This window comes from Dermacentor variabilis, chromosome 3 (genome assembly GCF_050947875.1).
Source record: "Dermacentor variabilis isolate Ectoservices chromosome 3, ASM5094787v1, whole genome shotgun sequence".
In the NCBI taxonomy this organism is placed as follows: domain Eukaryota; kingdom Metazoa; phylum Arthropoda; class Arachnida; order Ixodida; family Ixodidae; genus Dermacentor; species Dermacentor variabilis.
The window spans coordinates 164,250,940-164,271,701 of NC_134570.1; the positions used below are offsets into that span (position 1 = coordinate 164,250,940).

At 47.5% G+C, this 20,762-nt stretch overlaps 1 protein-coding gene across 5 annotated transcripts in view; it reads left to right on the top strand.

The window, feature by feature from the left end:
* The first annotated feature begins 993 nt into the window (after positions 1–993).
* LOC142576490 (uncharacterized) overlaps positions 994–20,762 on the top strand; it is a 107,541-nt gene continuing 87,772 nt past the window's right edge. For 2 of the 5 annotated variants that reach the window (XM_075686635.1, XM_075686637.1), the window contains exon 1: positions 994–1,157. In XM_075686635.1, the coding sequence (XP_075542750.1) occupies positions 1,134–1,157 (24 nt within the window). In that variant the 5' untranslated portion in view covers positions 994–1,133. Of the gene's footprint in view, positions 1,158–1,259; positions 1,382–20,762 lie in introns of those variants that run through there. The other 3 variants (XM_075686639.1, XM_075686638.1, XM_075686634.1) reach the window with 3 other exon arrangements.

Here is a 20,762-nt window from a genome sequence, read left to right on the forward strand (position 1 = left end):
CCACATGCCGTGCGAATTCGGACTTCTATTTCGACGCTAATACCTACCTGCTCCCTACTTTTGATTTGTATTCATTTTATGTCGGCTTACCTCGGTTTCCTTTTTTTTCTTTCTGCAATTGGCTTTTTCTCAAATTACACTTTGGGTTTTTATCCCTCTTCATTTATTTTCGATTGGCTTAAACCTGCTATACCTTGGTGGTGCGGGTTTCCCTCATTTTTATTTAGGCTGTTTTTGTAACTTGAGGGGCTCAAAAATACGCTGCTGAACAGGTCGAAAACAAGGATTTAGCAATTTTCGTTTTACCCTAACGAACACACACGCTTGAATACTTATCTGCATATCGCGCCAAACAAACTCGACAGTTTCGACAGTTACTTTTTGCAAAACAATGGAAACAGACATAAGGTTTTTGAGCGCTTCTAGTCAGATGAACAGCTTCGGTATAAAAAAGCGAACGTAACCCGATCGTTAGATAATCGAGCTCTTGCGCGATGGGCAGGCGCGGCAGGCGATGCGAGGCAGGCGCTCACTCACCAACCTCAGGTGTGCGGTATGAGCCAAATCATGCTGAGCATTAAAATAGTTGCCGTAACGATTTCACTGTCAGTTTTCGCGTGACGTCCATTCCTGATAATCGTAAGGAAATTAGTGCTACACAAAGATACGTCAGTACGAACCGCGAGAGGTGAATCAAACACGTTCCAAGTCTCGCATGATTTCCGAAGCCTCTGATCATTTACGTAATACATAAATAAATTATCAGTGCTCAATTACACAGAACCAAGCCCTTTCGACATCGCTTCGCGGAGTTCACTACGAATTCTCACAAGTGCAGCCCGCCAGCTCGGCGCTGCTATTGTCGAGGTGCTCGACCACATTCCATGAAGAGCTCACCGCCAACGCCCTGCGTCACTGCTGATGTACGCTGTGAGACCGTCGTCATATCTTTTGTCTTCTGCACCTTCACAATGCCTGCACAGAGCTCGCGCGACACCGGGAAAGGTAGAGGCGCCGTGCGCGCACTTTGACTGTGAACCACGTGATCAGCGAAAGGGTATGATTCCAGCAGCTCTGTTTGTGCAACATAGACAGCTCGGGTTGCTTCGCCCGCGCGCCCCGGTCTCGCAGCCATGAGCGTCGACAACTGGAGCCCGGTGAGTAGCGGAACCGTTTTCACTAAAATTACCTGGAGGTCGTCGCTACCATCAGCACTTGCACATCGTAGACAGTCAACAGCTTTTATGCCTAGGGCTACAGTCGTGGCTGCTGTTAAGTACCTTGGCAGCGCAAAATAATTTTTAATTGCAGCCATACCCTTGAAACAATGCAAGAGTACGTTTACATTGCCCAAGTAAATACAGTGGACGAAGAGAGAAAGGTAAGGGGTGCTATACATAAAGTTTCTAGCAAACGAGTATGCTTTGAGTTCTGACTGACTTTTATTCTGCAGAGACAACATGCCTTCTCAAGTCATCAGTAAAAAATAGTGCATATTTAGGAGAACTTGCAGAATAAAAACCACATTTGCAGCAGGGAGTTTCTTTCGAGCTGTTGCCATAAATATTTCGAGATGTTTCTAGAATTCGTGATTAAAACGCATACCCTAAACAGTTGCCGACAAATACTCGCGCCTTAAAAAGCTTGCCCGATTTCGAGCACTTGTTATGTAATTATATTTAGAACGACAGAATTTCGTCCACGCAGGTTTTACGGTGCGACAACATTGGCCAAATAATATGCCCCCCATTTGAACTAAACTTGGTCTTACTAGCATTCATAGTTCCTCCATTGCAGCGGGTTAAATTATATGTTGTTGTTAAAACACACTTCTAATTCTCCGGAATGCCAGCTTAAGAAATTTTTTACAAACGCCACAATTACCCCCGAGACTTTGATTGTTCCTTACATATCACCCATAATCTAATTCTTTGTATGAATAGGGCTTATCTGGTTCATGGGCGACACCGGGAAAACCTACTACGAACTTCGTATAACACATAAAAGTAGAAAAATATGACGGTACTGTAAATATTTACAACGCTTCTAGTTATGCCAGAAACGCTTGTTTCGCATACTCATTACACTTCATATCCCCCATTCTCACGACATATAAGCTCGCTGTTGTAGCCTGTTTTAACGACAAATGCATTTCTCAACTTCGGAAAAAAATGGTTCAGGACCCTTTTAAAACGGACCATTATACAAGTACTACGCCTCAAAAAATTACTTACATTCATTCAGTAGAAGGGAAGTTATTGGCAATCAAAGATCGCCGGTAATGCCCATTGCGGTGCTCCCAGTCCTTTTTCAATGCCTTGCACTGCGAAGCTTACGGTACAGGATGGTGATGCCCACAACGCTCCGCCTACTGAATGTCACTGTGGCGCGCAGTTTAAAGTTGATTTTGGATGTTCACATAGACGTCACTACTTCTGATTTTGGCGCCTACGACGTGCGAAACTCTGAGGCTATCCCTCAACTTACGGTTGAGTTCCCGGTGCCTCATCCATTTGCTGTGCTGCAGTATGCTAGATAGCCACGTGCGGCTATTCTTGCACCAAGTGACATGAGCAGTGAATTTCCTTTCGCACTTATCGCTACGACAATCACGCAATTTCCTGAGATCGAACAATCTTCACCTTCATGTTCGTTCGTGCAAATACGTCGGCATCGCGCACATCGGCTAAGCGGTGGATGCTACACTCCGGATTCATGTTTAAAGGATTCCTAAACGTAACGAGCTTCGATCATGATGGAGACTCACCTCGAGGGTTTTCAACTCGGGAAACAGGTGACCTGTTCTTCATATCTTGGCGAGCAATCTGGCCTAACACGTCACCCACAGATACCAATCAGAGGTCAGAGCCGCAGGAGCTCAGCCAGAGCGCTCTTCACGGCACTCCGTGGCGGCCGCGGCAACTACGCTATGCTGCAGCCACAGCTACATGCAGCGGCAGTGGCTGACTATGTGCATGACAAGGCTATTGAATGTTCTCTAGCACTGATGTGCAAGAGAGCTGGCCATCGCATTAGCCTTTCGCGAAGGCCAACACGCGAACAAACCACTGACGATCCTCACGGATTCCCAGCAGACCAGCCGCAACTTTCTACATGGAAGAATTTAAAGACCTGCTGCGCAAGCCCTAGCCGAAATACTCAAGGAGTACCCTGAGGGCATCACCACTCAAACCATCATCTGGATACCGGGCCACACTGGCATCACGGGCAACCTGCAGGGCGACAGAGCAGCTAGAGGACTCATGCATAGCCGAGCCCCCATGACGCCGGCTGCAGAAGGCCCGGACCCTGTCGACCTCGACTATTTGGCCATCGGAAACTACCATAGAGGAAGTAGCTCGCGATATCCACCACCCCATCGAAATCTAAAGACAGAGGATGCCGCTGCCTGGCGTAGGCTCCAGACAGGCACTTACACGAACCTACACATACTACATCGCATACACCCCACAGCCTACAGGAACGAATGCCCGTGGTGCGGGGCCACACCAACCCTATACCACATTACGTGGGAGTGCACGCTGCACAACACAGAACACCCCGGCACGAACACCACGAGGGAGCAGTGGGAGGCACTGCTGTCCAGCTCGGCCCCAGACGACCAGCTCAAGCTGATAGAGAGAGCTGGGAAGATGGCAAGAGCCAGCGGAGCCCTGGACTAAGGGCCCCGACCACTAACGATTCTTCTAATTATTCTTTTAATAAGATCTATGTATCTATCTATCTATCTATCTATCTATCTATCTATCTATCTATCTATCTATCTATCTATCTATCTATCTATCTATCTATCTATCTATCTATCTATCTATCTATCTATCTATCTATCTATCTATCTATCTATCTATCTATCTATCTATCTATAGCACTCATGTGCTCCAGTCTGGCCGTGCTATGTGATGCGGACCGGTTTTGACCTGAACCAGCTTGACCAACGGATAGTAGCCACATTAAAATTTCGATTTTTGCACAATCGCTCAATACGATGTGAAGTCTGCCCAGGCATCTAGCCAGGAGCGGCCAGGAGTGATTGCGCGCTGTCAAGCATACATCTGGTCTGAACTAAACAGCTCGAGGCTACTTGAGTGCTCAATACTATTAGAAAGCAGCGAGGACCGACGGCTGCGACACTAATAAGCAGCGTGGCCAGAGTTCATTTCTACGCGGGCGGGCGCTGCCGAGCATCAGTAGACGATACTCGGCTTCTTCCGGAAATTTGTAATTCCTATCAAAATTGATAACGCAGATTTTCGCTTACTCCAGCCTGTTTATTAAACTGAGTCAATAAATATGCAGAGTAACAGGAGGAAAAGCACAATGGTCCACACACCTTTCTTAGTTGATGTTAGCTACTGGCGAATAACTTTCCGCGAATGAGAATCTGCTATATAAGATAAGATATGATAACCCGATAAGAGTGAGGCGAAGGCTTCGGATAAAACGGGAGTCTTTGAGAAAAAGCTGACTTCGCGCACCAGTAGCGATCTCCATGCCGCTGCGCACGGCTGAAAACACTGGCTGAGATGTTGACAGCAGCGTATTCTATCGGCAGACTGTGTTTCTTCGCCAAGCACTGGGGGAAGTTTAAATGTGTTTCGGGACCCCTTTAACACGCCGAATTCTAACTAGGGCTCACGCACTGTTGTTCAGGAGTCTGGATAGCATTGCGGGTAACGGCAGTGTAAAACTGTGGAAAGCTTAAATAAGTAGTTTTGAAGAATGGCTGTAATTAAACTGCACAGACTAAGCATTTATCACCCGTCACTCGTAACGTGTCGACGATGTGCCTGGCATAGTTCGTCAAGGAGACAGGGCAAAAATTAACTTCGAGCCCCTTATATAGCAATAAAATTGCAAGGAAGCGAGTATTCGGTAATTATCTTAAATGTACATATTTACCCAAGCAACTTGAAAATTTCGGTACGTGTAACCGTTGCTAGCCCCAATTTTCTCTAAATGTAAAATTGATATGGTAGGGGTCCTTGAAGGGCAGGGGGTACTTCTGTGAGTATTTCATATAACGTGTTAAAAGAGGCCAATAATGAGGGTTTAGCAATCTTCATTTAGCCCCCAATTAACGTGCACACTTCAACATTTCAATATCCACCCCTAGCACTTACAACATTTCCGCTAAATACAAACTTCGTCAGGTGCCTACTTTCTCAAGGAAACTATGAAAACAGCCATATAACATTTTGAGTGCTTCTATAGTTGCACAAAGAGCTTCGCTGTCAAATGAAAACAATTTTCAGCAATAGGCTCATTGGCGAGTATTCTTCGAATACTTTTATGTCCGTCGCTTGTATTAAACTTTGTCAACAAAAGCAACAATTTCTTCTGAAATGACAAATTTTTGATGACTGGATGCAATCATCGCAGGTATACGCGGCATGGTATATCTTGAATATATTGCACGTAGAGGTAACCTTCGGTACACCATGGAAGCAATTTAATGACGAATTTCCTTCAAACAATTTGGCGATTGAGGCCATAGGTTTCACTTTCACTTTCGCTTTATTTCCTTAAAGACCCCTTTTCGGGGTATTACATAAGGGTGGGTTACAAAGAATACGAGAAACAAAGAATATCAAAGTGTGACAAGGTATAGTGCGAAGCAATTTCTTCTATGAAGGGAGATGAGCTGGGTATAGAAACGATGTTGTGCGCAAGGCCATTGCAGTCTTTGGCTGTTCGGGGAAAAGAAAGAAGATGCAAAAGTGATAGTGCGCGCATGCGTACGAGCTACGTTCAAGGAATGTCCTATGCGATGGGATAGGCGTGATGGTGGCAAGATATAAGGTGCACAAGTGAGTTTTCTGTGGTAGAATTTGTGAAAGAATGATAATCTGGCGAATAAACGGCGGTGGGAAAGGGTTTGTATGCCAGATCCCGCTTTTATTGAAGTTACGCTGACATCGTATGAAAAAGCGGAGTGAATGAACCGGATGGCCCGATTCTGAAATGCCTCAAGGGCGGTAATGAAAGTCTGGCGAGGGCTCCAAATGGCTGATGCATATTCTAGTTTGGGTCGGTTTAGTGTCGTATAAGCTAATAGTTTCACATGCTGCGGTGCGTCTTTTAAGTGACGTCGTAGGAACCCAAGTGATCTGTTTGTTGAAGAGATAACATTAGTCACATGCACACACCAGTCCAGATCATTTGAGACGGTAACACCCAGGTACTTATAATTGTTTACACACTGAATTTGTTCGTTAGCGATTTCGTATTCAAATACCAAGGGGCTAGAATGGAGGCAGAACGACATTGCTTTACATTTAGTAGGTCTTAGGACCATTAACCAACGTTGACACCAATTTTGAATATTGTTTAAGTCTTCCTGAGGGGCGATTTGATAATTATCGTTAGTAACTGAGCGGTAAATGACACAGTCATGAGCGTACATACAGATTTTGCACGACACGTGTGATGGTAGATCATTAATATATATTAAAAATAGGACGGAGCCTAGTACCGAGCTCTGAGGGACGCCTGACGTTATGGGTAGGGGCTCAGAAGTATTGTTATTGACGTACACCAACGGCATGCGATTAGTGAGGAATTGTTATAAGCATGTTAAAACTGTAGGCTGTAAGTTTAACCGTCAAAGTTTTGGGTTTTAGGTAATTTCATTCAGTCACTCGACACGTGAATGTGCTTCCTAGGCAGGGGAACATCAAACGATCGTAAAACTATAGACTCGTGAATATTAATCCCGCCTCAAAAAATTAATTTTAAAACATTTTTTTCGCGCACCGGAACCGCGATCTGATCATGAGACGTCGTAGTGGGGGACTTCGCAATAATATTCCAATTCTCATTCCAATCTCATTAATTCACTTGAAAGCATTCAGAACCGTGCAGCGCGCTTTATCCTCTCTAATTATTCACGTCATTCTAGCGTAACATCCATGAAAAAAACATTAGATCTACCTGACCTTTCCCTACGTCGCAAGCATTCTCGCCTTTGTCTTTTTCATAAAATATACTACCTCAATCCTTTCCTGAAAGAAAATCTCTTCACCAAACCCAGTTACATCTCATCTCGCATCGATCATCAACACAAAGTTGAAGTGCCATCTTGCCGCACTAATTTATACCATTCTTCATTCTTACCAAGAACCGCCACTGCATGGAACCGCCTTCCCACCTCCTTAGTCACCATTTGTGACAGCACCAATTTCAAGCTTGTTGTTCAAAGTGCCTTATAGTTCCTTCATTATTTCTTTATTTTTCTCTCGTTCTGCAAATAATGTACTCTACCACTCCTTTCTGTTGTGCCTGCCGGCCTTGAAAGTATGTACAATAAATAAATAAAAATAAATAAATATTCACTAGTAGGTGTTCTTTATCGTTCACCTAAATACCTGAATTTAAGCACAGGAGCGCTATTGTTTTCCGGCCCCATCTAAATGTGGTCGTCGAGGGCAGCATCGAACCTTCAAGCAGTGCAACCCGAATGCCGCCAAGCTACCGTACGTGGCGGGTAATTCTGTCTTGAAGATGCGTGGGTTCTTCAGCGTCATAAAGCCACGTGTTGTGGTTTACTATACAGTCATATCTCTCTAAGTCACCTTGATCGAGTCCACGTACCTGGCGATTTTATTTCACACAAAAAATGGCATGTTGTGTTGTAGGCAGCTATCTCAGGAATACAAAATACAAAGAGACTGCAACACAGACTAAGGACTACTTCCACTGCCAATTTATAAAACATCGCACATGTAGGAATGCAGGGCGCAGTACATTCTGTGCAAATGCAATGGCCCGTTGCCGACATGCTTTACTGTCAAAACATGAAAGATCGCAATGTAGTTGGGAAACAATGGACAGAAACAAGCTTACCTTTCGAATGATCTTATACTGGCAATGCATAAAGCCTACGTGCTGAGCGATTGAAACGCAGTGCTCGAAGCTTGTGGCTGCACACTCTTTTTGGGCGCTGGAGGCATCGACCTGATTCATTTTCGTATCACATGAAATCTAGAGTTTCTATTAAAATTAAGATATTGGGTTTTACGTGCCAAAAACACGATCTCATTATTAGGCACGCCGTAGTGGGAGACTCCGAAAATTTGGACCACCAGGGGTTCTTTAACGTGCACCTAAATCAAAATGCACGGGTGTTTTCGCAAGAGAGTCCTTCTGATAACCCAGCCCGCACCGATGGTGCAGAAACCGTCGGCCGTGATGCTGTCTGAGTATCGCATTTCAGTCAGTGAGCACTACATGTGCTGTGAGTACGTCGTCGCCTTTTCGTGCAGCTAAATCGAACGGAGTGATGCGCACTTTTGCAATGATTAACAACATCAGCTGCAATCGTAATGTTGCGCAGGGTCTCTTTACTGCACCTTTTCTGAGAACTGGAAATCGCGTAAAAGTTACAGAGGTACTTATGTCTCCTTACGTTCATTGAAAGCGAAAGCAGCATGACTTTTGTGCGCCGTACCTCTCACTTGGTCATGTGATTTAACTGGGCAAATTTTGAGGGTGAGCCACCGAAATTTTGGGGATGGGCCTAGTCAATTTTGGGAGCAGGCCAAGTCGGTTTCGAACGCGGGTCAATTCAATGTTCGAATGGGGCAAAGTCAATTTATTTTGGTGTGGGCCATGGCGACCTTACCACGCCGTCGCTGTTCACTGTGGGATTTTGCAGTGCGAGCCGCCGTAGGTCTAGCGCCAGGAATGTGAAGTGATCGCTTCGTCATGTGAGTTTTCGGTACCGTCGGATGTTAACGCCGGACGCTCGCTAGATTTTGCGCTTCATGTGGCATAGAATGCTTTCGCGTTAATAGCGGTTCACCACCACACCTTCTATAGCGCGCGGTATAGCGAGCCGTTGTGACTTTTCAAGCATTGTTGCAAGGCCCTCTGCCTGTCGTTGGAAGCAGCGTTTCGTTCCTGTCTACGTTTTCGCCGTTCCTAACTTGCGCGTTATCACGCGCCGGCTGGCTGTGATGAATGACGAATTTATAACTCTTTCAAACGTAACTCTTTCAAACGCATGTTTGACTATGTAATGTCGGGACGCTGTACTACAATATGCCGGCCTATATACTCGCGCACAACTTTCTGTGGCAATGAAGGGAAAGCCACGGAGGCAGAGCACGCGCAAGTGGGAGCGCTTCTGAAAAGAATCCCGTGTTTTCATCCACGTTAGTTTAAGCTGGGGAAGAGAAAACATAAACACCTTATTAGCAACAGTTAAATAACGTAAAACACACCACTGGACGTAAAGGTTTACTTATTTTGCGGCTTTTCCCTTCCGCGTCTGGGCAAATGCGATACCGTCGACCGTGAAACTGCGTCGATTCAGCGTCTGTTCTAAGCAACCAAAAGCACTGTCAAACGCTGGCGGACTACTTCCCGCCGTAACGCATGTGCAGCAGCCACACGCCCGTAGCGTTCCCTTCGTTTCCACAGGAACCTGTCCTCGAGTATAGCTTTGACAGCCTATACCTACTTCAGTGCTATAGGTGCATGTGCGCCGGCAGGGATTGACGGCACCAACGATTCGCGTTCCCGTATATGCATTCGTTCGTTCTAGAATATGCTACGAGTTCATTGCTCAGTTCGTTCCCGTCTTGCTGGTATCATTCTAAAAGGTCGCGTTGATCGATGGTATGCGAAATACTATTCGCGTCACGATAGCTTAGCCGTCAGTAGAACTAGAAGCATTCCTGTAGCGTGGAAGCCAAGTGAAACATTCAACTGAGAAAGAATTGCACAGTGGACAGGCTCATCATCAAGAAAAATTCTTAATGCTTAAGCAGTAACCAAGAAAACGTATTATTATATACAACCGAAATTCTAGGAGTCTTGTGCATAACTAACAGCGGAATGGTTGAAGAGCCTAAAGGTTTGATATATAAGGAATGGACAAAATGCGTGCAACGGCCTCGTATACATCAGACGCGTGCATATTTCTCGTGACTACGTGTCGCAGAATACCTTAAAGACAAGTTATATTAACGTTTACATATTTCAATATTGTCACGTGGTAGTGGCGGTGAAGAAGGTAGCCAAACTGTGATTATAGAAACTGGCGTTTTATTGGGCGAACTTGTGCCCCCAAAAGCAGGCTATACTCAAAGAACAATGATAGCGGCGAACACACTCGGCGATCGTCGAAAATCTGATCAGCGGGTCAAGCACGTCGACTTTTATACAGCAGTCATCGAATGTTCCAGACTAGTCGCTGGGACCCGCGTGTCTTCCACAAAGTTCTATGCCATTCGCGTCACGCGATGAAATCAGGTACCACAAGGTTCGGCGACAACAGACAGCGGACAGCGATAACATTTCTTAAGCGGTGAAACGTGGTCACCCGAGAAAGATCAACATGTACACGTGTCAATACCCCCCTCTTAAAAAAAAAGCATCGACCCAATGCTGCAAACAAACGAAAGTAATAAAGAAAAGCACTCGTAGCAAAGAAAACAACAAAATAAGGAAGTTCGTCAGCGTGCGTAAAAGTGCTTCAGACGCACTACGTGGACCACTTCTGATCGTGCCCGGCGCCGCTGTGACTGCGAAATGCCGTCTGGCACGACCTCACGACCAATTCGCCAACACGTCGGATGATATTCTAGAATCCGAAATAACGTCGCAATAGTGTCTCACTGAGTCCTCGTCGACGTATTAGGGTGCAAACCCAAGCACGGTCACCGGGCTGGTACTCGACGAAGCGTCGTCGGAGGTTGTAGTGTTGGCAGTCGGTAATAATAATATTTGGGGTTTTACGTGCCAAAACCACTTTCTGATTATGAGGCACGCCGTAGTGGAGGACTCCGGAAATTTTGACCACCTGGGGTTCTTTAACGTGCACCTAAATCTAAGCACACGGGTGTTTTCGCATTTCGCCCCCATCGAAATGCGGCCGCCGTGGCCGGGATTCGATCCCGCGACCTCGTGCTCAGCAGCCCAACACCATAGCCACTGAGCAACCACGGCGGGTGGCAGTCGGTACGCTGCTGGTTCTTAATCCGTAGGCGGGCGAGCTGTCGGGCTTCTTCGGCGCGCTGGAGAAAGGTAGCGACGTCAAGATTCTCTTCGTGAGTGACGCGCGGCAACATGGCGTCGAGCGTCGTCGTCGGAATCCTGCCGTAAACCAACTTGAACGGCGTGATAAGTGTTGTTTCTTGCACCGCCATGTTGTAAGCGAAGGTTACATACGGCAGGACCACATCCCACGTCTTGTGTTCCACGTTGACGTACATTGCTAGCATGTCGGCGAGGGTTTTATTCAGGCGTTCCGTAAGACAATTCGTCTGTGGGTGGTAGGCAGTTGTCCTCCTGTGCCTTGTCTGACTGTACTGAAGAATGGCTTGGGTGAGCTCCGCTGTAAAGGCCGTTCCTCTGTCGGTGATGAGGACTTCTGGGGCGCCATGTCACAGTAGAATGCTTTCGACGAAAAATTTTGCCACTTCGGCTGCACTGCCTTTCGGCAGAGCTTTAGTTTCAGCGAAGCGGGTGAGGTAGTCCATCGCTACGATGATCCACTTATTTCCGGGCGTTGACGTCGGAAACGGTCCCAACAAGTCCATCCCGATCTGCTGATAAGGTCGGCAAGGAGGCTTGATCGACTGTAGTAATCCGGCTGGCCTTGTGGGTGGTGTCTTGCGTCGCTGACAGTCTCGGCATGTCTTGACGTAACGGGCAACGTCGGCGGTTAGGCGCGGCCAGTAATACCTTTCTTGTATCCTCCATAGCGTCCGGAAGAAGCCGAGGTGCCCGGCGGTCGGATCGTCATGTAGGGCGTGCAGTACTTCTGGACGCAGCGCCGACGGAATAACAAGAAGGTAGTTGGCGCGGACTGGTGAGAAGTTCTTCTTCACGAGTAGATTGTTTCGAAGCGTGAAGGAAGATAATTCGCGCTTAAATGCCCTCGGGACAACGTCGTTGTGCCTTTCCAAATATTCGACGAGGCCTTTTAGCTCCGGGTCTGCCACTTGCTGTTCAGCGAAGTCTTCCGCGCTTATCATGCCAAGGAAGCCGTCGTCATTCTCGTCATCTTGCGGCGGCGGATTAATGGGGGCGCGTGATAGGCAATCGGCATCGGAGTGTTTTCGTCCGGACTTGTAGGTTACAGTGATGTCGTATTCTTGTAGTCTGAGGCGCCACCGCGCCGTCGTCCGGAAGGATCCTTTATATTCGCTAGCCAACACAACGCGTGATGGTCGCTGACGACTTTGTATGGCCTGCCAAAAGATAAGGGCGAAATTTAGCTGTAGCCGAAACGATGGCGAGGCATTCCTTTTCGGTCGTAGAATAGTTGCCTTCCGCTTTTGACATCGACCTGCTAGCGTAAACTATCACCTGTTCGACTCCGTTTCTCCTCTCGACTAGAACGGCACCGAGGCCTAGGCTACTGGCGTCAGTATGGATTTCTGTATCGGCGTACTCGTCGAAGTGCGCAAGTACCGGCGGCGACTGCGTGCGTCGTTTGAGTTCTTCAAATGCGTCGGCCTCCGGCGTTTCCCACTTGAACTCAACATCACATTTAGTTAGACGTGTCAATGGCTCAGCGATGCGTGAAAAGTCCTTGACAGTAGTATGTGTAGTAGGCACACATGCCAAGTAATCTACGCACTGCCTTCTTGTCGATGGGTTGCGGGAACTGTGCGATGGCAACTGTCTTTTGCGGGTCTGAACGGACGCCAGATTTGCTGATTACGTGGCCTAGGAACAGAAGCTCATCGTAAGCGAAGCGGCATTTTTCCGGCTTCAGAGTAAGCCCTGATGACTTGATGGTCTCTAGTACTGTGGCAAGCCGCCTGAGGTGATCGTCGAAATTTGCGGCGAAGACGACGACGTCATCCAAGTAAACGAGACAGGTTTGGCACTTCAGTCCTGCTAAAACCGTGTCCATCACGCGCTGGAACGTTGCAGGCGCCGAGCACAGTCCGAATGGCATAACTTTGAACTCGTAGAGGCCGGCTGGGGTGATGAAGACCGTCTTTTCGCGATCTCTTTCGTCGACTTCTATTTGCCAATAGCCATACTTGAGGTCCATTGACGAGAAGTATTTAGCGTTGCAGAGCCGATCCAATGCGTCGTCTATTCGTGGAAGGGAGTATACGTCCTTCTTCGTGATCTTGTTCAGACGACGATAATCGACGCAGAAGCGTAGGGTTCCGTCCTTTTTCTTCAAGACTACAGGAGATGCCCACGAGCTTTTGGACGGCAGGATGATGTCGTCGCGCAGCATTTCGTCGACTTGGTGCCTGATGGCCTCACGTTCTCGTGTAGAAACTCGATAAGGGCTCTGGCGGAGTGGTCGAACACACTCTTCGGTTATTATGCGATGCTTTGCGACTGGTGTTAGTTGAATCCTTGATCACGTCGAAAAGCACTCTTTGTATCGTCGAAGTAAGCTTCTCAGCTGTTGTTGCTTAATCATGGGGAGACTTGGATTTATGTCGAAGTCTGGTTCGGGAACTACGGTCGTTGGGGTACATGCGGCAGAATCCGAGAGGACAAACGCATTGCTGCTTTCCAGAATTTCCTCGATGTTTGCGATCGTCGTGCCCTTGTTGATGTGCTTGAACTCCTGGTTGAAGTTTGTCAGCAACACTTTCGTGTTTCCTCCGTGCAGTCGAGCTATTCCTCTAGCGACGCAAATGTCGCAGTCGAGAGTAGACGTTGGTCGCCTTCGATGACGCCTTCTACGTCAGCAGGTGCTCCGGTGGCTACGGAAATAACAATGCTAGAGCGAGGCTGGATGGTCACTTGATCTTCCAGCACACTCAAGGCCGGTGAATAGGAAGGCTCACCGGCGGTATCGATTGATCTACGGACAGCGTTACTGACTTCGACTTCAGGTCGATTATTGCGCAGTGTTGGTTCAGGAAGTCCATACCGAGAATGACGTCTCGTGAACACTGTTGGAGGATAACGAAGGTGGCAGGGTAAGTCTGGTCGTGAATGGTAATTCTTGCCGTGCAGATTCCAGTCGGCCTGATGAGGTGTCCTCCAGCGGTCCGAATTTGAGGGCCTTCCCATGCAGTTTTAACTTTCTTCAACTGGGCGGCGATGTGTCCACTCATTACAGAGTAATCGGCCCCTGTGTGCTCTAAGGCGGTAACTGCGTGGCCGTCGAGAAGCACGTCGAGGTCGGTGGTTCTTTGTCGTGCGTTGCAGTTATGTCTTGGCGTCGGATCACGGCTGCGTCGTGTTGAACTGAAGCTGGAACGTCGCGTCTTCAAGTCGTCTTTCGTCGGTTTAGTCTTGGCTTCCGGACTTCGTCGGGACGGCGGCGTGTCGTTATGTCGTCGAGGTAGTTTCTTCGGTGTCATCGTCGGCGGTGGAGGATCTTCGTCAGTTCGACGAACAGCAAGCGCACCTCTATCGGTTGCTGCTTTTAGTTTTCCGGATATGGGCTCGCTGACCGCCCCCGTGCTGGGCCAGCGAGCTTGAGGTTCAGCGATCGCTGAACCTCATCTTTCACGATGTCGGCGATCGAGGCCACTTGAAGTTGCGACGAAGGCAATCCTCATCTGAACCTCATCTTTCACGATGTCGGCGATCGAGGCCACTTGAGGTTGCGACGAAGGCAATACCTTGCGCAGTTCATCGCGCACAATGGCCCTGATGGTCTGCTGAAGGTCGTCGGATCCCAGTCATTGGATGGCGTACTGCGGCGGGGGCCCCTGGCGGTTATGTTGCCGGGTGCGCATCTCCAGAGTTTTCTCGATCGTCGATGCCTCTGCAGAAAACTCAGCTACAGTCTTCGGTGAGTTACGAATAAGTCCGGCGAAAAGTTCTTGCTTGACGCCCTGCATCAGGAAGCGGACTTTTTTCTCCTTCAACATTTCCGGGTCGGCGTGCCGGAAAAGACGGGCGATCTCCTCCGTGAAGATCGCAATTGTCTCATTTGGCAGCTGCGTTCTGGTTTCTAGTAGAGCTAGGGCTCGCTCTTTTCGCACGACGCTTCTAAACGTTTGCAAGAATCCGCATCGGAACAGGTCCCACGTCGTTAAGGTGACTTCTCGATTCTCGAACCAGGTCCTGGCCGCGTCTTCCAATGCGAAATAGACATGTCGCAGCTCGTCGTCGCTGTCCCAACTGTTCAACGTAGCGACCCTCTCATACGTCTCCAGCCAGCTTTCCGGGTCCTCAAATGTGGAACCGTGGAAAGTCGGTGGCTCCCTGGGCTGCTGCAGAACTATTGGGGCCGCTGAGGCTGCCATTGGGCCTGTCTTCTTGGTCATCTCTGGACGATCTTCTCGGACGATCTTCTTGGTCGTCTGTGGTAGAATTCCGCGTCTCGGGGGCAGCTGCTGTAGCCGGCGGCTTGCGCGATGTCCCGGGACGACGTTCGTGTTGTCTTTGCGGTCCGGGCTTGAATTACGGCTTGTTGGGGGCGTTCGGTACATGAACGTAAGGCACCTCCACCAGATGAAACGTGGTAGTGACGGTGAAGAAGGTAGCCAAACAGTGATGATAGAAACTGGCGTTTTATTGGGCGAACTTGTGCCCTCAAAAGCAGGCTATACTCAAACAACAACGATAGCGGCCAACACACTCGGCGATCGTCGAAAATCTGATCAGCGGGTCAAGCGCGTCCGCTTTTATACAGCAGTCATCGAATGTTCCAGACTAATCGCTGGGACCCGCATGTCTTCCACAAAGTTCTATACCATTCGCGTCACGCGATGAAATCAGGTACCACAAGGTTCGGCGACAACAGACAGCGGATAGAAGCATCGATAACATTCCAGAAACCTCCTATACTTGCAGGCGCACCCTGCGCTGTGCGATAACATTTGTTAAGCGGTGAAACGTGGTCACCCGAGAAAGAGCAACATGTACACGTGTCAATATACTAAGGGTAACGACGTGAACTGTATTACTAAAGCCTATGATGGCCGCCAATAAAATTCTGTATACACAAAGGGGCACGTAGTACGCCAGTATACGAAAGCGCCCTGTCTACGGCCGCGCTCTTCTGACATCGATTCATATCGCTACCTGCATACTTCCACGGGCCCGCCGTAGTTGCTTAGCGGCTATGGTGTTGGGCTGCTAAGCACGAGGACGCGGGTTCGAGTCCCGGCCACGGCGTCCACCTTTCTATGGCGGCGTAAACACCCGTGTATTTAAATTTTAGGCGCGTTAAAGAACGCAGGAGGTCCTAATGATTCTGGAGTCCCTCTACTACGGCCGTTAAGACCGTAACTTTGTTTAATATTTCCACAGTAGCAACAATTACTTCGCATCTGGTGCTGATTTCATCGGAAGCGGCCATTTATAATCAGCATTGACTGCACGAATGTTCTACAACCATAATTATGCACGGCATTAAAGACGTCACTATGTCTTTGGTTGCATATGTGACTACGCGTATATCAAAGGTACCCAAGCATGCAAGACAGAGAAACGCGAACAGGCGAAGTGTCTCGCGAATCTCCATTTTTGCAAAAATCTAGCTCCTGTAGCTTCTCTAACACAGCAAGACATATGCTGCCATGAACGGCGATGGCTCGAATCCAGTGAGTGGCGAAGAGGTGTTCACTAAAGGAAGAACTTAAATATACGGCGCCTCCATCGTAGTGTTTTCGCCTTGTGTGGGTTCTCCTTGCTTATATTAAGCCACCCTGCACAAGGCATTTGTTCGATTTTAAGTATTCTAAAATAGGCGGAAACCGGTACTAATTCCCTGTGAGCTGAATTTTATGTGTTCCCCGATGAGAAGAGATACTTTTGAGATACCTTTCCTTAAATGCATAAGGATTGCTGAAACACGTGTTTGTGTTTGTTCAGTGTTATATAGCAAATACAATGTCTTGTAAACGAAGCACGTATGTGCATACAACGGTTAACCAAACGTGTTTGTGGTGGTCACTTTCATGCTCTGGCGCTAAACAAGGAGCACACCTTTCTGCGTCATTTCTGTGGGGTACTCAACGTCCCTTGGAAGCGTAGATGCGACCGTCCACGTGGTTGCCAGGGAGCGCAGCACACGCGCAACGTGAGGCGATCTCCTCCAATGTCCTCTCCATAGGTCGGCACACTCTCTCACGAGTGCACTCACTCACACTCACTCGCACTCATTTGAAAGGCGTGAGTTGGAGTGAGTGCCAGTGAGTATGAGCAGAGGTGAGTGCGAGTGTGAATGAATGCCAGTGAGTTTGGGCGGAGATGAGTGCGAGTGCGAGTGAGTGTGAGCAGAGGTGAGTGCGAATGTGAGCGTGTGACAGTGAGTGTGAGCGGAAGTGAGAGTGAATGTGGTGAGTGCTTGTGAGTGAGTGGAGGTGAGTGTGAAAGTGAGCGAGAGTGGGAGCGTAAATGAGTGTCAGTGGAGGTGAGTATGAAAATGACTGAGGGCTGTGAGTGTGAGTAAAGGTGAGTGCGAACAAGAGTGAGTGCTCCTGCGTGTGAGGGAAAGTGAGTGTGAACGTGGTGAGTGCTTGTGAGTTAGTGGAGGTGAGCGTGAACGTGAGTGTGTGAGGTTACTGGAACGTGAGGTTACTTGAGGTTACCTTAAAACGTGAGGTTACTTGAGGAACGTGAGGTTACTTTAATATTTTGCCTTTATGGTGCATGCATTACGTATGATTCAACGAACTTCTCAAATAATAATTTCCGGGGCTTTACTTTCTAAATCTACGATATGATCAGGAGGCACGCCGCCGTGGCGGATTGCGGATTAACTTTGAACATCTGGGGTTCTGGCATTCCGCCCCATCGAAATGTGGCCGCCGCGGACGGCGATCGAACCCCTGTACTCGAGCTTAGCAGTGCTACTTTTCAAATATAATGGCGCTTGTCAGAACCACAAGAACAGTCTCAAACGACAGCACTAACACAAAAGCAAACGGATTATATTATGCTCAATTTAATGTACCTACTGGTGTGAATTCTAGGATTACAGGTATTCTGGTCTGTTCACCATGTTTGTGATAGTTCCGCCCAAAACTGCTTTGGTAGCAAAGTGAAATAAAATCTGCAAAACGTCACAATTAACTGTTTTCTTCAGGACTGAAAGACATAAGCAAAGAAGCATAGCTCCTCATGTCAAACGCCTTGCGGCCCCGCTTCCTCTCGTCACTTGACACTCGCCCTCCCAGCTTTGGCACTTGCTCGGGAGGCGTGGAGCATCTCTCATTTAGTTACGCGAGTTAAGACATTAAATAATAAGTTCTGCTTTTTGCGCATGTGTTTTCGCAGTATCTTATATTGTGCAATACTTGAGTAGCAATGAGAGAGCGCCGCTAAACTGCACGAAGCAAGTGATTTTAGTGCGTTTCAGCAGAAAATCTGCGTTTATTTTTTTTTATTCATCAATTACCCCGCTGCGCCCAAAGGCGTTACAGCAGGGTGGTTACAACATGGAATAAAATACATCTTCATTCACACAATGCACTTGCTTTTCAGTCAGCCTATTCCGCTGTTTAATTGCTCGAACAAAAAATGAGTTGGCATACATGTTCGTCTTGGCACTCGAGAATTTCGCAACTATGATCAGTTCGTTTTGAAATGTAATGAGGTTTCCGTAGGTAAATTTGCCTATTAACTCCAGTTTTATTCTAGTAAATCGAATATATACATTTTAATCTCAGTTTATTGTGGAGGGAAGACAGAGATTGCCATCCTAGCTCAGCCTTCATTGCAGTGCAGCTCTCCTTCCTTCCGTACCGCCCCAAGACGAACCTGGCAGCACGGATTTGTAATGGTTACCTCGGGGGGGGGGGGGGGGGGGGGGGGGTCATCCCACACAACACGGCCATATTCTAAGATTGGTCGAACACAAGTTGTATATACAGTACGTTTTAAATTCGCATGTGAACATCGCAGATTTCTCTGAATGATATTCAATGATTTACCAGCTTTGGCTATGATGCTGTCTACCTGAGGTTTCCACGAAGATACTAAGGTTTCCAGATGATACCGTGACTGAATTGGTTTCTTCCTTTAAACTCAACTCAACTGAACTGGTTTCTTCCTTTTAGTAAATGAGAGATGTACACACTTTGCTACGTTCAAAGTCATTTTCCATTTTAGTACACCAGTCATGAATAAGTGATAAGTCGCTCTGAAGTTCAATTGTATCATTATGGTGGGCATTTTTTGTACACAACACAGTCATCCGCAAACAACCCTATAGAAGATAACATTCCAGCAGAAATATTATCAATATAGATTAAACATAATAGCGGACCCAGAACGGAGCCCTGCGGGACTCCTGACGTAACATCTACATATTCGGAGCGTTTTCCATTCAGTATTACAAATTGCCTTCTTTGGGAAAGGTAACATCAGGCACGTACCCAAGGGGGGGGGCTCGCCCCCCCCCCAAAATTAGGACGCATACCCCCCCCCCCCCCTCCCCGCCCACGCCATTACTTCTCATACACATTCCTAAAGCGTGGCCAAATCAATGCTGAGACTTGACAACTATTCGGCGGTCAACATTTTGCTGCCTTTTTCACTCCTTTGGATGGCGGTAGTTATCGGCGTCTCCTGGGATGTGAAGGCCAGTTTCATCATCAATTCGGTGCCCGCACGGATAACTCCAGACGCATTCAGCTGTCACCGTTTGTTCAACGGTCACGCGCATCGTTGTTGCTTCGTTAGTTCATCCTTCTTCATTTAGACTGATCCAGGGACCAGGAAAGGGATTCGGTTCGTGGTCAGCTGTTCTGTATGCACATGTAACGAGTTGAGGCCAGAGAAAATGCCAATTGCGTTTAACTTTTCTTTCTGTTTCATTATTTCCTCGAGTGACGGCTCGCCGCGACGCTGACAGATCCTCGGAACCTTGCACCCGTGATATGGGTTAGATAAGGTGGAAAATAAGATAATGCGAGACAGCGTCCATCATCAAACCCTACAATAACCCTTACACTCATACGCAATATGACTGTCACCCGTTAACTCGTCTGGTTTTTCCGTAATCGTACAACTCTTTTCGTGCAAAATTGCCAACTGGAAACAAGAATCGCAAGGATTTGAGAAATTAAGCGACCTACGAAGGGAGAGTGCCAAGGCAACAGCCAAACAGGAAGGAAAAGCGAAATTAACAAATTTAACCGTTTTTCATGAAAATATTCATGAATCAACATCTTTTTCTTTAAAAAGGAAGTAGAGAAAACGCCGCCAGAAGTGGAGGACAATTCCGTGTGTTCTGAATGACGCTGCTACAGCTATCATTCGAGCCGCCTAACGTATTGCCACTTCTCTGCTGTGCTTATGTAGGTGTTTTTCTAAGCTTCCGCGGTGGGCCCAGTACGTCTAGAATCGCAGCTTCCTGCGCCATACGCGGTTGTACGCGACTGGCGGCCACGCATGGTTACGTACCTTCCCAAATAACAATACGAGTCGGCTGTGGCACTTGTTAGAGCACTAAACGAGGGACCTAAAAGAACTGTGATTGTCCCGCAAATATATATTTCTGTATAATTCTTCCAGAGCTAATAAAAAAACGCTACTATAGTCAGATACAACTTAAGTATGCAATGAAGCCCCGCCAACGTCCTTATAACCGCCAGCCACTGTTCCTCTGCGAGGCTGCAAATAATTCATATTTCAAACTTTTTCTGTAACCCAAATAAGGCGGTAACTAAAAAAATAAAATTATTAGCGAGTAATTTTCCCTCGCCTATTATAGTGGAATGGCAATGCCTAATTCTTTATTGAACTGAAATAACATGCTCGCTTCTCTGCAACTATTTGCAGGGTGTCCACCAACCGGGAAAACCGGGAATTCTCCGTGATTTTGAGTAGTCTGGAAAAACTCAGGG